Consider the following 16,853-nt stretch of genomic DNA (forward strand, 5'->3'; position numbering starts at 1 on the left):
TGTTGTACTCATTAGTATGTTTTTACAGTTGAAGACATCCAGTAATTCTTCGTCACTTTCACTGAGGATGTCATCAGCTAGTCTTATCATTGCTATTCTTTCATTCTCAATTTTAATCAAACACTTGCTCCTTTCTTTTATTTCCGTTATTGCTTGTTCGATATATAATTGAACAGTAGGAGCGAAAGGATGCACCCCCCTCTAAGCTCTTTTTAATCCAAGCACTTCGTTCTTGGTCTTCCATTTTTACTGCTCCGTCTTGTTTCTGATACAAATTGTGTATTATCCGTCTTTCACTCTACGTTACATAAATTTTTCCCACAATTTCAAACATCTTCCATCATTTTCCACTGTCGAACGATTTTTGCAGGTCCCCCCAACCCAAGAATGTGTCCTGATTTTGCTTGAGTCTTGTTTCCATCATCAGTCGTCTCACTGGTGCACTTACGTTCAAGCATTGCATTGTTCTAGCTTAAATTATGCTTTGCCAAATTGTTATTATTTGATTAGTATACAGGGCGATTTGAATGCAGAATAATTCTGAAGACTGCACCTCACATGTTCACTGCCTGCTTCATTCGCTGCGTTATCTGCCATTTAATTCCAGTTAACAGTATTTTTTTTAATTGTACTTACTTCCATTGACTTTTCCCTTTCCTTCCACTGAGATGATTTTACATGTTACTTTTAATATGATTGTAGAAGACTGTGTCAAAAAACGCATTGAAAATATTAGACGTTAAAATTTATCACAATGGAAAAGACTGTAGTTAAATAGAGGCACAATGGGGAAATGAATGAAGTACTAGAGGTAAATTCAACAATACAAAACTCATTTCTTGTCTGTGAATGACCTTGAACTTCTCACATGAAATGAATTTTTGAAAATATTAAAAATTATGAACATTGCTTTTTCAGAAATGCCACTAATCGTAGACATACTAATCTTTTGGAAATGTTTTTATACGAGTAAGAACAAGAATATTACCGACTGTGGCTTGGCATATGCATTACTACCAAAGTGGATTACCAAGTTGTTATTCACATAAGTACTGAGAAACGACCTTCCAGGTCTCTGTTTCAGATATTCTCATCCCAGATTTTATTTATATCTGTGATTGTAGGACTTAAATTAAACACTTAGTAGTCATTCACGTATCAATATCAGGAGATAGAGTTTACTAACCAAGCATACATCATATTACATCTCTGTTTAGTGCTTCATAATGAGCAAGCTACCTTCCAGAACCTTTTAGTACTATGCAATTCTCATAAAGTCATTTAATGAAGAATGTGAAAAATTTCAATACCGTTTAGTCCAGTTATACTGTGTAACTGTCAGTACTAATATTTATTGATGAGAAAACCAACACTATACAGGATATTAGTTCATTAGTTTTGCTACAGCACTTCATGTAAAATCTTCAGTGGAATTTTTCTTTATTTCATTCCTGGCTAATCATGTCTACATGTTAAATCTTGTGTAGTGCATATGAGTAACTGCGTAAGAGTTATTTACATGTGAAAAGGAGCAATATATTCGCATCCAGTATTTTACATTTGATTCTGTTTACCGTTAAACACACGTCACCGATAGGCGTTATTATATATTGTGTACTTCCGCTGTTCTGACAGATCTACGTTAAAGAACCTTATCTGGGAGTAATATTATTAAATATCGGTTCATCTGTATCACATAACGCTATTACTTATCTGTGCTGGTAATTAAAGATCTATCACAGTTTACGACTTGTCATTTGCAAACACCAAAAACGTTTATGTTCTTAGGATTTTCGTCTGCAAACTGAGGAGCTTTGTATTTCACACTATTTGGCATGTTACTTATATTTCCTTGAAAGCTTGTTCAGAGCAAGACATGCTGTTGACGCTAAACTTCGTTTGTTCTCTGAAGAGCTTGAGAATGGCTGGTATTCCTTATATATTTGTCACAGGTGGCATTTCCTTCTCGGTGCAATGGTATTTCTATCATGTGGACAGTTTTATTCATTAGAACGTGTGTACATGGAAATTATGTCAAATTTCTCCTTCCCATAAACTGTAGACTCACCTCTCTCCTTGATTTATTAGGTGAAATGTTAGAGTTATTATTTTATAATTGTTTCAAAATTTCTTTACGGGTCACAATATCATTTTCATTGAACAGTTTGGATTCCGCGCTGAGCACTCCACTGTCCAGTACTCTCTCTTCGTGGCTGAGAATGTTTTAAAAAGAAAGTGTCTAGGAGATATGAAGGTAACCACTGGGTGAAGCGTGAAGCTGAGAGCTAGGAGGGGGCGGGGAGAGTTTTAAAGAATTTTACTGCGTCTAGTACGATGGATTCACGTATAATATAAATCTGAGTCCATAGGTTGACAGGACACATGCTGTAAAGGTTGATTAGTTCCTGGGAAAGGTAATCACAGTAGAGACATCAAACTAGTGTTGGCTAGGATGTTGCATGGTTTGGTTCTGGGACCTACGTAGTACTTAATCTATACCAACGACATACTGAAGAAGGTTGGAGGAGAAAGCACACTGTATGCTTATAACACTGTGCTCCTGAAGCCTTGCCACGACCTCAACTACATTTTCGGCATTTACAGAGACATCTTAACGAAGTTAATGATGCATTGTCAGAGGGGTGAATATCCATCATACACAAGAGCGACTAAATTCTGTGCACCACCGAGCTCAAGCTTCCTGACTACCAGCTCACAACTGGTAGTGCGGACTTGATAAGACTGTGTCAAGACCTTAGTCTTATCATAGACTAGCAAAGAGGTCATACATAACCATACGGCCAGTAAGGGGTTCTTGATGATTTTCCCACTTGTACCCGCTCTCCAAGAGTCATGCACGACGAAACAGTGCGAAATTGTCTATTTGATGCGGTAACGTGCTTCTGGTTATCTTATACGGTTAGCAAGAGTGGTGAATGGATACTGTCACACAGGTGATACCACTGCAGACTGTTTGAACATGTTTTTTATTTGTGACTAATAACGGATACTGTCCGCTAGATTATTAACACACGCAATAGGCAACTGTTAAGGCAGCCATCGAGCTATTATGTCATCAAGAAGAAATCTGTCGAATTCAGCACAAAATCTGCTACTTCACCTCACAACTCCATGAATTCTTCAGGCCAAGAACCCCCAGATTTATTCATATATGTCCAAGGATAACCCCCACATCACACATTATGGAGAATCACGTTTGCAGACTACCCAAACAGTTAAACTCAACACAGTCAAAACCCCTCATTTTCTAGTCTGATATGAAGCAGACATAAAGCACTGTGTTGATTCTTATTGTTATTCTGAGCTTGGCTGAACTATCAATCCACTATCACTGTCGAAGCGCAGTAAAAATTTCATTGCGTCACATGTCGTACCTCCAATCCGCATCATAAAAACAAACCCAATGAAGCACAAGAAGTCACCAGTCCTCTCAGACCAGCAAAAACAAAAGTTAGCTATGATCTCACTTGAAGATAACTGATGATGAGCAACTTCCCTGTAGAAGTACACCATCTCATGATAAGTATCCGAACATCCCTACTAAATGCGGAATTGATCACTAGACGTGAAAAGAGGCAGATCCACCGAGAAGAAAGGAAATTGGGAGTTTTTTTACTATCAGTAATGAAGCAGTAACAGCAGAATGGAAAATGTCGACTTCAGATCTCTGAGATCAACATCACAGCCTTCTCTCGTTGCGGGTCTTGAGGAAGAAAAGGCCATTCCTCCAGAGGCGTTTAGGGATATAATTGAGTGCATCATGCGGACTTCAAGCCGTTATAAAGGCAAATTAATGTCCTCTAATCGGGTCGGGATATATCTGATGAATTAGTGTATTGTGCAGCTCATGTGGGATCAACCAACACAACACACGGGAACCTTTAAGGCAAATATGATATCACATTTCAAATTTACTTTAAGATGAAAACATAGAATGTGATGGAGGTTGGCAACAATCCAGTAAAAAAGATGAATCCTTTAAATAACAAAATAAATGTCCCAGTTGGAGTGGATGTTGCTACAACCTGAAGCTTGCCCTTACCGTCAGCAGAGGCAGCGAACATGAGCTGATCAGGGTACTTGTCGATGAGCCGCCGGATGAGGTCTATCTGCTCCAGAGTCAGTTGCACGGCGTTCAGGTGCTGCGACTCGCACGGCACGTACGCTGCCCAGAACTGCAACAGAACAAGCGTGCCGTACTGGAGACAAGCAAACACAGTGAGCTCCTGGGTCTGGCTGCCTGTCTGGCACCTGCTACAGTGGGATGCCCCTGCGGTGGTAGGCCAGCCCGCCGCACGCGCCGCTATGAATATGCATGCCTCGCAAGCACCCGGTCCGATTCCAACGCTCCCTCGCCGGAGAAGAGTACGTAAAAGTTTGCCTGTTCACTTATTCACTTGCCCAGCTTCCTGCATTCGTAACTAACACATTTCTCAACAGAATCCGCAGGACGGTGTGGTAGTGACATGAGAGGCACTGTGAGAATGGCCGGTATTGGCAGATTTATTTTTGTCTGAAAATTCTGAGTGTCTTTTGGCTACCTCGTTTAATGGCGCCGTGAAGAAAGGATTTTGCTAAAACAAAAAATCATATTAATTGAAAACTACTCAAACGAAATAAATCTAACACAAATGTTAATCAAATATTCAGTTCTTCATCTTTCGGCTTCAGTAAACTCCGCCTCCGTAGAAAGGTCCATAACGTACTGTTGTGGTGTCGGTGACGACTCGTAGGCCGAGTTAAAGCCATTATTAAGGCAAATTAATACCCTATAATAGGTGTCCGGATTATTGTTATTGGTTAATTGTAACACCTTTTCCACGCCGAAATATAACATATAACACATTTTTCTATTAATTGCATCTTCAGTGGATTTGTTTTATTTACCTCTCTGTCATGTAGTCACCGGTTTTTTCGATTTTTCCTTTTCCTAATCTGCAACTAAATGAAATGGAATATTGACTTTGGCAGAGCAGACAAGTATATGAAATGAATCCACTGAAGATGCCTTCGATATGTAGAACTCATCTGGGTATCTAATGTATATTCAGTTTAAGGGGTCACCATTATCATCGCTATCGCTTCAGGGATTAGACCCGTATTTTCTTCGGTCTTCCTTAGCCAATATGTCTGTGCGATTGTGTCATTTTCGGAAACTTAATATTGTCCATTCCTCCTAAATACTATTTCCAGGAGCTCCTCTATTCGTCCATATTCTCCCACATTCCAAATATGTGTAGCTAACTGATTTCTTGTATACTGATTTCTTGTATCCTGATTTCTTCTTTTAACAAGGTATGTGTGTCCCAGTGGTATCCTAAGGAACTGCATCTCTGTGACTTGTATATGGCTTTGGTCTTTCTGTCTTTACATCCACATTTCACTGGAATCGTCTTCTACAGCTTCAGCTACGTTTAGGTCCGCGCGCCTTTCAGTGCATTTCGAATAATTTCACACACTGCCTGGCATCTTCTTAACTCACTACTTACAGATCTGTAGTTATAGTACATCACAAACAAAATAATAAAAAAGGTAGAAACCATTCTAAAAGTAATAAAGTTCTGAGAGAGAATCACATAGGACGGTAGCGACCACTCTAGTAAATATGCGTGTGTCTGTTTTTAAGCTAGCTAGGTAGCATAGAAATTTATACACCAGAGGAGGGACGACGTTATTGACCGCGAAATATGCGTGACACATTTCGGAAATCCAAGTGCCAAAGTAGCACAAGGAAAAGAGCGCTACCAGTCCTGTGCGTAACATGGGATGACAGGCTATTCTAAAAGTAGGCCATCAAAATAATAATAATAATAATAATAATAATAAATAAATAAATAAATAAAATTCGCTATTATTGGGTGTTTGCCCTGGTATGTTATGGATACTGATTTCGAGCTGAATTTTAAAGTCAAATTCCTTACAAATCTTACATCATTACAAAGCAGCACTTTGAAGATTATGTTTGGCGTTCTGCATACTCCGTAAGTCATCAGTAGAGACTGTATTACATGCGTTTTTACGTTGAATATGAATTTGCATATTCGGCTCATTTCCACTGGTTGTTGCATATTTGAATTAAAAACTAGTGACGATGCGTATTTTCGGTCTATGTTAACAATATTTTAAAAATTTTGACTGACGGTCTCACAGATTGACCGCGATCTAGTACTGCGTGCAGTCACTAACCGAGAGGGCAATGCCTAGCGAAATCATTACTGAAGAGGAACAGGTACAGGCAGACAATGCTTCTGCCCCCACGCCCCCAGCTAATCCCCTCCGCTGTCATAACTTACGCGTCGGCAACAATTAAATTACACTTCGCAAGCTTTTAGTCGCACTTCCATTGCTTCAGTTTAGCTTTCTATTTACTTGTATACAGCTGAACGTTTTTAAGACGTGTAGAGTATAGCGTGTTGTGTGGTATGCCCCCACTAAAAGAAACGTCGTTTCGTTGATAGCTGCCCATCCCTGAACATTTACATAAAACGGAACTGTTTTATGCTGTCGAGTTTGCAAGAAAAACGTTTCGTGCGAAAAGAAAGTTTCAAATAAACCAGCACGTCAAGACAAATTTTCATATCGCAGTAACGCAGAAGAAAGGACCACGACAACTTCTACCAACAGCAAGTTGCAGTAGCAGGGATTTGTCCAAAGATAACCAAAAAGTCTGTTTAACATGGATCTATGTTACACATTCATTGCAAGCAATATTCCTCTTCACAAACTTACAAACCCTACCCTTAAAGACTTCCTGCGCTAATATTGTTTAATTCAAAACATACCAGGTGGATCAACATTGTATAAAAATTCATACCGACAATTTACGTAGAAGTTCTGGCAGAAATACTCAATTAATTCAAGGACAACATTATCTGGATTTCAGCTGACGAAATTACAGTCATTTGTGGCCTTTAAATCGCAAATTTAATTTTTGGTGCCTTAAAAGAAGAGTTGTCTGCTTGCTATATGGAGGCCTGCAAAGAGCTTGAAAAAGTAATTCATTCACGATCACCATATTTGTGAATGAGGGTATTAGAAAAATATTTCCAGACTCTTCTGCAGATGAAATGGTATTTTCGATTACTTCAGATGCTCTTCCCTATATGATCAAAGCAGGAAAAGCCCTGCGAGTATTTTATCGCGATTTAATACATGCGACGTGCTTTTATCATGGAGTACATCACCTTACTGAAGAAGTAAGTTTCAAGTTTGTGAATGTAAATAAACTGATTTCATCCACAAACAAAGTATTTCTAAAGGCTCCGGCTCGCATCAAGACCTACAAAGAAAAACGACCAAATGTGCCTTTACCTCCCGAACCAGTGGTAACTCGTTGGGGTACGTGGGTCAAAGCTGTGTTGCTTTACAATGAACATTTCGAGGCCTTCAGAGGGGTAGTAAACGACTTCGATAGTACAAATGCTTTGGCATTGTGAAAGGGCAAGAAAGCGTTTAATGATTTCGGTATTAAAAAAGACACTGCCATGATTAGCTCTCACTTTTCCTGTATATCTGCAAGTATTAAAAAGCGTGAAACTCAAGTTTTGGCGTTGAATAAATCTTTTCAGTTAATGAATAAAATTATTCTAGTGAACTCATTATTATCGGAGTTGTTCCCAAGAAAAACTTAAAGAAAAGTTGGAAAACAGGCTTTGAACCCTAGTGCCAAATTGATAATTTTATTAATACAATCGGTGAACTTTTACCAGAAACAATATGTGTTAACATAGCACCGAAATTCAAATACTGCCCAGTTACCTGACTCGATGTGAAATGGCCTTTTTCAGCTTATAAAGACGTTTTGAGAGATCGAAAACACAATTTTACTACCGAACATTTGGAACAGTACGTTGTCGTTTAGGTTTACAATACTATAAAAATGGAAATAAACTGTAAATTATGCTTTCGTTCAATAGTATTAACTAAAAGTTAATACAGATCAATAAAATTCATAATTGTATGTTTTTTTTAAGTAAAATATTGCGGAATTTTTGACCGTGCCCCTGTAGGGGCGAAATATCTCGAAGTTGCGTCCCCATTTTGAAAATTTTTATAAAATAATCCCGGAAAGGCCACCATCCTAACCTTTACAAGAAATTCTTCAGAAAATGATATCAGCGTTCTAAATGTACCGATTTTACCCACTGCCTGCTCTCTTGCTCGTAACTGACATACACAGCTTCGACATTTCGATACAATGCACGCGTTAACTACCATGTTTTTGAAACTTCCTGGCAGATTAAAACTGTGTGCCGGACCGAGACTCGAACTCGGGAACTTTGCCTTTCGCGGGCAAGTGCTCTACCAACTGAGCTAACCAAGCACGACTCACGCCCCGTCATCACAGCCTTACTTCTGCCAGTATCTCGTCTCCTACCTTCCAAACTTAACAGAAGCTCTCCTGCGAACCTTGCGAAACTAGCACTCCTGAAAGAAAGGATAATGCGGAGACCTGGCTTAGCCACAGACTGGGGGGTGTTTCCAAAATGAGATTTTCACTCTGCAGTGGAGTGCACTGATATGGAACTTCCTGGCAGATTAAAACTGTGTGCCCGACCGAGACTCGAACTCCCCCAGGCTGTGGCTACGCCATGTCTCCCCAATATCCTTTCTTTCAGGAGTGCTAGCCACAGCCTGGGGGATGTTTCCAGAATGAGATTTTCACTCTGCAGGAGAGCTTCTGTAAAGTTTGGATGGTAGGAGACGAGGTACTGGTAGAAGTAAAGCTGTGAGTACCGGGCGTAAGCCGTGCTTGGGTAGCTCAGATGGTAGAGCACTTGCCCGCGAAAGGCAAAGGTCCCGAGTTCGAGTCTCGGTCGGGCACATAGTTTTAATCTGCCAGGAAGTTTCATATCAGCGCACACCCCGCTGCAGAGTGAAAATCTCATACTAGCTTCTGTTAAGTTTGGAAGGTAGGAGACGAGTTACTGACAGAAGTAAAGCTGTGAGGACGGGGCGTGAGTCGTGCTTGGGTCGCTGAGTTGGTAGAGCACTTGCCCGCGTAAGGCAAAGGTCCCGAGTTTATAGACTCGGTCCGGCACACAGTTTCAATCTACATGGAAGTTTCATATCAGCGCACAGTCCGCTGCAGAGTGAAAATCTCATTCTGGTACCATGTTTTTGTTATTCTATCTTGAATGTTTCGTGACTTTTCATGCGTTTTGAAGCCTTTTCCTTCATACACTCCTGGAAATGGAAAAAAGAACACATTGACACCGGTGTGTCAGACCCACCATACTTGCTCCGGACACTGCGAGAGGGCTGTACAAGCAATGATCACACGCACGGCACAGCGGACACACCAGGAACCGCGGTGTTGGCCGTCGAATGGCGCTAGCTGCGCAGCATTTGTGCACCGCCGCCGTCAGTGTCAGCCAGTTTGCCGTGGCATACGGAGCTCCATCGCAGTCTTTAACACTGGTAGCATGCCGCGACAGCGTGGACGTGAACCGTATGTGCAGTTGACGGACTTTGAGCGAGGGCGTATACTGGGCATGCGGGAGGCCGGGTGGACGTACCGCCGAATTGCTCAACACGTGGGGCGTGAGGTCTCCACAGTACATCGATGTTGTCGCCAGTGGTCGGCGGAAGGTGCACGTGCCCGTCGACCTGGGACCGGACCGCAGCGACGCACGGATGCACGCCAAGACCGTAGGATCCTACGCAGTGCCGTAGGGGACCGCACCGCCACTTCCCAGCAAATTAGGGACACTGTTGCTCCTGGGGTATCGACGAGGACCATTCGCAACCGTCTCCATGAAGCTGGGCTACGGTCCCGCACACCGTTAGGCCGTCTTCCGCTCACGCCCCAACATCGTGCAGCCCGCCTCCAGTGGTGTCGCGACAGGCGTGAATGGAGGGACGAATCGAAACGTGTCGTCTTCAGCGATGAGAGTCGCTTCTGCCTTGGTGCCAATGATGGTCGTATGCGTGTTTGGCGCCGTGCAGGTGAGCGCCACAATCAGGACTGCATACGACCGAGGCACACAGGGCCAACACCCGGCATCATGGTGTGGGGAGCGAGCTCCTACACTGGTCGTACACCACTGGTGATCGTCGAGGGGACACTGAATAGTGCACGGTACATCCAAACCGTCATCGAACCCATCGTTCTACCATTCCTAGACCGGCAAGGGAACTTGCTGTTCCAACAGGACAATGCACGTCCGCATGTATCCCGTGCCACCCAACGTGCTCTAGAAGGTGTAAGTCAACTACCCTGGCCAGCAGGATCTCCGGATCTGTCCCCCATTGAGCATGTTTGGGACTGGATGAAGCGTCGTCTCACGCGGTCTGCACGTCCAGCACGAACACTGGTCCAACTGAGGCGCCAGGTGGAAATGGCATGGCAAGCCGTTCCACAGGACTACATCCAGCATCTGTACGATCGTCTCCATGGGAGAATAGCAGCCTGCATTGCTGCGAAGGGTGGATATAAACTGTACTAGTGCCGACATTGTGCATGCTCTTTGCCTGTGTCTATGTGCCTGTGGTTCTGTCAGTGTGATCATGTGATGTATCTGACCCCAGGAATGTGCCAATAAAGTTTCCCCTTCCTGGGACAATGAATTCACGGTGTTCTTATTTCAATTTCCAGGAGTGTATTTGGTAAACATATTTTAAGGTTTTTATGATGGATATAATCCTCTTCTGCATATGTTAGTTAAGTTAATTTGGTCCTTCATAACTTAATTCCAGGTGCTGTCAATATCTTCAGTCGGTGTAGGACATCACTCATATAAGCGTTAAAAAGCTTGGATGATAATACACACCCTTGCCCTAATCCCTCATTACCAATTAAATATATTTATAAAAACGTGTTTTTATGTTTATATCCTCTACATGGAAAGTAACACCACCCTTCAACTTCAGTGTTTAGCTTGCACAGTGAGGAGCACCGGTATTGTACGGTTGTCGGATAGTACGTGAAGGTCCTACGCTACATTCCAAACTGTTCTTCAGTTTTTCGTGGTGGCCGTATGACACAACCTGGCTACCTGTCGGTAGAATGACATTGTTAATATTGGAATTTCCTTGACAGTATTCGAGAGTAGACTATGTGCTTGTGCGTCGCTTCACATTCTCTTTACTCTCCCTGTCCATCAACAACAAAAGCATAACCTGTGTCCCCACTCAGTCATCAAGGTGCCGTACACTTGGCAGATACACAACACAATAACTTTGGGAAAAAAACCAGCTGATGTTCACGAGGAAGGAAACCCTTTCCAGTTAGCTGTCTGACTGAACAACGTAATAAGTTTTTTCCTTCAGTGCGCCATTGCTTAGAGTAAAATAATTCCCACTCTTTCCATTATTTAAGAAACGTTCGATACTTACAAATATCCTAACACGTTCTATTTTACTAATAGGAAATACTTTAAAAACACAAATGAAACTTTGTAAAGCGACGATAATCCACATGCTGATCGATAGATTAGAAAATAAAATGTCATACGTGAAATTGAGGCAAGTATCCGTGAACTCGTAACAAGTATCATGTTGCGTAGATAGTTCTTGACACATGTCACACAGTCATTACAATCACATGCCGACATGATGCACCTTGCACACATAAAAAATACACAATGTGATAAAAATTATCCGGACTCATTGCTGAAAATGACTTACAAGATCGTGGCGAAGTCCAACGGTAATGCTGGAATTCAGTGGTGTTGGCCCACCCTTAGCCTTGATTACAGCTTCCATTCTCGCACACATACGTTCAATCAGGTGTTGGAAGGTTTCTTGTGGAATCGTAGACCATTCTTCATGGGATACTCTACTGGGGAGAAGTATCGATGTGGGTCGGTGAGGCCTGATACGAAGTCGTCGTTCCCCCATCCCAAAGGTGTATTATAGGATTCAGGTCAGGTCTCTGTGCAGGCCACTCCATTATAGGGATGTTACTGTTGTATAACCACTCCGCCACAGGATGTACATTATGAATAAGTGCTCGATCGTGTTGAAAGATGAAATCGCCAACCCCGAATTGCTCTTCAACAGTGGGAAGCGTGAAGGTTCTTAAAACACCAATGTAGTCCTGTGCTGTGATAGTGCCACGCAAAACAACAAATGGTGCAAGCCCCCTCCAGGAAAAACCCGACCACACCCTAACAACACGGCCTCCGAATTTTACTGTGGTTATTACAAAATGGTTCAGATGGCTCTAAGCACTATGGGACCTAACATCTCAGGCCATCAGTCCCCTAGACTTAGAACTACTTAAACATAACTAACCTCAGGACGTCATACACATCTATGACCGAGGCAGGATTCGAACCTGCCACCGTAGTAGCAGAGAGGTTTCGGACTGAAGCGCCTAGAACAGCTCGGTCACAGCGGCAGGCTGTAGGCATTAAAGACGCTGGCAGATGACGTTCAAAGGTCATTCGCTATACCCACAACCTGCCATCCAATTGCCACATTGTGTACCGTGATTCATCACTCCACAGAGCTTTTTTCCACTGTTCAAACGTAAAATGTGGCTTATGAGCAGGCGCTCGACCATGATATCCCAGTCTTGTCATAGTACTTGCAGCGTATCCTGATGCGATTTGAATTCCTGTGTGACGGTCCGGATAGGTGTCTGCCTATTACATATTACGGCCCTCTTCAAATGCCGGTGGCCTCTGTCAGTCAACAGTCTAGGCCGGGGTGTGCTCTTTTCTGCTGTACGCGTCATTCACGTTTCCACTTATCTATCACATCGGAAACAGGGGACCTAGGGATGTTTAGGAGTGTGGATTCTCGGCTACAGACTTATGACACAAGTGACACCCAATCACCTGACCACGTTCCGCGGAGCACTCTATTCTGCTCTCTCACGATGTCTAATGACTATAGAGATTGCTAATATAGAGCACCTGGCTGTAGTTGGCAGCACAATGCACTTAGTAGGAAATACGTATGTTTCTGGAGGTGTCCGGATACTTTTCATCACCTAGTGTACCTTCCATACTCACTAGAGTTCTGTAAATAGGGTATTTCGTTCGGTCATACTCGCTCTAGCCCACTGCGCTCTTGTATGACGTACACGAGTACGAGCGCTCGCAATGGGCAGGCTGTGGTCGAACGAGGCGCCGTGGGAATGGCAGACGCCGCCTGGCCTCGCGCGTTCGCCGCTCTGCTCTAGCCGTTCTAGTAGCAGCTCTGTCTGCGTGCATGTTAGTGTCGCTCCTGCCATACTCCCTGCAGCTGGTGGAACTAGTCACATAAGATTAGTTATGCTGTAGACATATGATCCTGTGTGGTAGTGTCTAATAGGATGATCCATAACGGAAAATAACGCGGTCTATGTAACAGCGAAAATTTGTAAACGATTTGGTGTTTCAAAGGAAAACCTTGTAACTTATGTCGGTTTCATAATGAGAAATCACATTGCTGCCTCTTATAGCACCATCTGTTTTACTGAGTTATACAGACATATGTGAACTCGACCTCCTAACGTATTATAAATCTGAGAAGGATAAAATTACCCCCAAATTAATCCCTCTTAGAGTAATTACAAAGAATCCTCTCGTTTCATATCAAATGTGCTTCGTCCGTCGGAGATAAACTTCCAGTCCGCACTGAAATTCCTTTCGTTAGTGACATTCGAGGCTGGAACACAAAATATTGTCCTCGCTATATTTTTTAGTTTGGGAAAGAGACTACGGTTATGATTTTACATATGAAGCGGATCTTCGTCTTCATGACTGTCCATTCCGGTTAAATAAAAACCAATTTCGTTGGTAGACGGATTGTGACGTGGCCCACATCCCCGAAAACCGAGACTTCATTTTTTTTTTTTTTTTTACTGCTGAGTCCAGCTAAATTCTCTGGGCTCACAAAGAAATAATTGCAGATACAACAAAAACTGAGCAAGATATTATTGCGACATTATAATTTGTTCACGCTTACCTCTGTCAGAAATAGACATTATTTTGTATAATTGGAAGTGTGACCTCAGAATTGTTAGGCTAATCTGTGCAGTGTCTGCAGTTCGACTTTTTCCTTTGCGAGACGGAGACAGCAATGTTTCAGCAACCGTAGTATCTACAGGTAATGGATAATAATAGAACCGTTGTATTGTGCTGTCAAAATATCGTTGATCCAAAAAACCGCGATTTGTAATTAAGCGCAATTTTCATTTGTTGAACAAGCGGCTAGTCCTTAGCAATTCAAACGCATGTACCTCTGTATCTTCGGGCCCTGTATTACAGTGACGTTTCACTTATTTCACCGATAACAAGAGAAACTGGATATTCTGGAACTTCTCGCCTTCCAACATTCCTATTACATCTCTGAAGAAATGTCACGACTTATTTTGCTATGTAACCAGTGCGTTTCTCAAAGCTGCCTCTCTCCGGAACCACTTCCATTATTTTGTCGTATTGCCTTGCTACATACTGAAACGTTCTAAGTAATCAGTTCCACTTACTCTCCCTTTATTGCTTCAAGATTGCCTGCATCGAATTCACGTCACTACTTTTCTTCATAAACCTCTCTTGGAATAAACCACTGTAATCCCATTTATCAAATAACCATATTCCATTATACGTTTCCGTACTGTGCTTACAACATGCGTAATGCATTCGTAATGTTGAAAGGCGTGCCTACAGTGCATTCCATATATTAGCGCCTTTTTTTCACCAATACCATATTACACAGTGCCTAATCTCGATAAACAAAGTGCACAGTAGTAGACAGGTAACACATTTTCCGGTATCTATTGGTCCATGTATCCGATATACACCCACATACATTCGCGCCTATAGCCTGGATAATGTTGGGCATCATACTCGATCTCACTTTATCGGTTTGTCTTTCAGCGTTTCGTGCTACCATCATAGGAAGAGTAAAACGGCTATATGTCTCAATTCTAAACCGACATTTACAAATTCCTGACATAAATCGCGAAAAGCTACACCTAATCTTAATGGAAATGGATGAAGGTCTCGGGCACATATTTCTACGCACCTTTCTAATTACTCTAACTTTCATTGAAACTGCTAATCTTTCAGAATCTATAGTATGTCGTGTTCTGCAGACATGTACCTTCAGAGGTGCGATGGGGGATGTCTAATACAAGAGAGCAGAGCACTTGCCACAGTTGATGCAGCCGATAACCTTATCACTCACTGATGAAAATCTGTGCCAGACATTGTTACAATCACCATCTTTCGTGCTGAGGATATATTATTTTGCGTCAAGTTTCGCCTTCGCCCTCTCCTTCATCTACCTTCGTGTGCCGTGATACTACAGTCGGCGACTGAACGCTGCTCGGATAACTAAAGTAGACGGATGATCAATTGGCTCGAACAAGCGGCAGGGAAGTCTTGTGCAGTTGCTTCCTAAGTCCAAAGTGGCTGTATTAACATGTGATGGACTTAGACAGAACTACATGCACCGAGCAGTTCGAGCTAGCAGAAGTGTCAGATGCAAACCCCTAATAATCATAGTGAACCAAGTGTAACCTGATGCAGATTAGCGCCGCAGTACGCCATTTTTCCAGTTAATTTATCAGTACTACACAATGAGAGACAAGGTCATCAACACGTACTCGTCCGGAAAGTTGTTTTAAACTTTTCCGCTCAATATCGACAGCGTTAGTTCACTGTTTCCTCTACTTTTTTACCACATTAAACTGACTAAATGTTCTTTGAACTGTGGTAAAATGTAGTTGCGTTCCATGAAGGAATGACTATTGTATTCAATCATCAAAAAAGAAAGAAAAAGTGACAGGTAGCAGCCCGAGAGCAAAGCGCATTTTCTACAAGTATTTTCATTCTAGTAAGATACCTACAAAATCAGCTACCTCACGCCCTGTCATTTGTGATATCCATCAGTACAGTTATTCAGTAGACTCCCGAACTACCTCAATTGAGAGACCAGCACCTTCTATGGATCTGTGTGTATGTATACCGTCATAAACCGATAGAAAGTGGGTATTCAATCGCGGGACTGAGATCACGTGAATAGTATACGATACTGTTTCGATATGAGCAGATGTTGAACCGTTGCGAGGTTACTGCTTAAAACCACAAACAATCTGATGGTGCTCCATGTTTGACAACTCAAGTCCCACCAATCATTTCTAATCACCTGGTTTAGCACTTTTAGGTGCACACTTCTTCCTTAGGGTAATTTTCAGCTCTTCGGAAAGCTACCCTTGAGCAAAGTTTTGCCTCAAATTGCACAGAGTAGATTGCTTCATGCTCCTTTTTTTCCTTTTTTGGGACTTTTTTCTTTTACCAGAGCTTTTCAGTCATTCTCTTGACCGCATTTCATTATTTATAAAATAAATAACTTGAAAATATAATTTTATATATGCTTTTAAATGAATATCAAATATTTAACTTTCAGTGAACGTCTCCTCAGTGTGCAGTGGACATGGGAGTAGTAAGCCTGCCTGTGTCAGTAAACACGAAACTGAAAGTACACATGCAACAATGGAAAATAACTGTCTGTGTAACAAACCCTTTTTCTATCATTTTACCTCTATAAAAAGTCTGCTACAATCCTAATGACAATGAATGTGTTTCATTCTATCCTTTTAATTTCAACATACCCAACAGCCTGCTGTTCTTGAATGTCATTTTGTTACTAGGCGAGTATATTCCAAATTGTACCACGTCGAAGGTTTCCAGTGCCACATTTGTCGTTCTGTCTCAGACATTCAAAAAAAGGTTCCAAAGGAACTGCTGAAACTGCTATGCAATGTACTATTCACGATTCAGAAATTTTGTTAGATGAAAGATACCAGCGAGATCGCCTCAAACCGCACATATCCAGTTCTAACAATAAGCTCTGAAAAAAAACACTATTCTTAAAAAAAAAAAAAAACAAGTCAC

At 42.0% G+C, this 16,853-nt stretch overlaps 1 protein-coding gene across 1 annotated transcript in view; it reads right to left on the reverse strand.

The window, feature by feature from the left end:
* LOC126176287 (dipeptidase 1-like) overlaps positions 1-16,853 on the reverse strand; it is a 338,246-nt gene that overhangs the window by 96,664 nt on the left and 224,729 nt on the right. Inside the window, exon 3 of the mRNA XM_049923437.1 lies at positions 4,064-4,196. Coding sequence (XP_049779394.1) covers positions 4,064-4,196 — 133 coding nt within the window. The remainder of the gene's footprint in view (positions 1-4,063; positions 4,197-16,853) is intronic.

Source organism: Schistocerca cancellata, chromosome 3 (genome assembly GCF_023864275.1).
Source record: "Schistocerca cancellata isolate TAMUIC-IGC-003103 chromosome 3, iqSchCanc2.1, whole genome shotgun sequence".
NCBI classification, from domain to species: domain Eukaryota; kingdom Metazoa; phylum Arthropoda; class Insecta; order Orthoptera; family Acrididae; genus Schistocerca; species Schistocerca cancellata.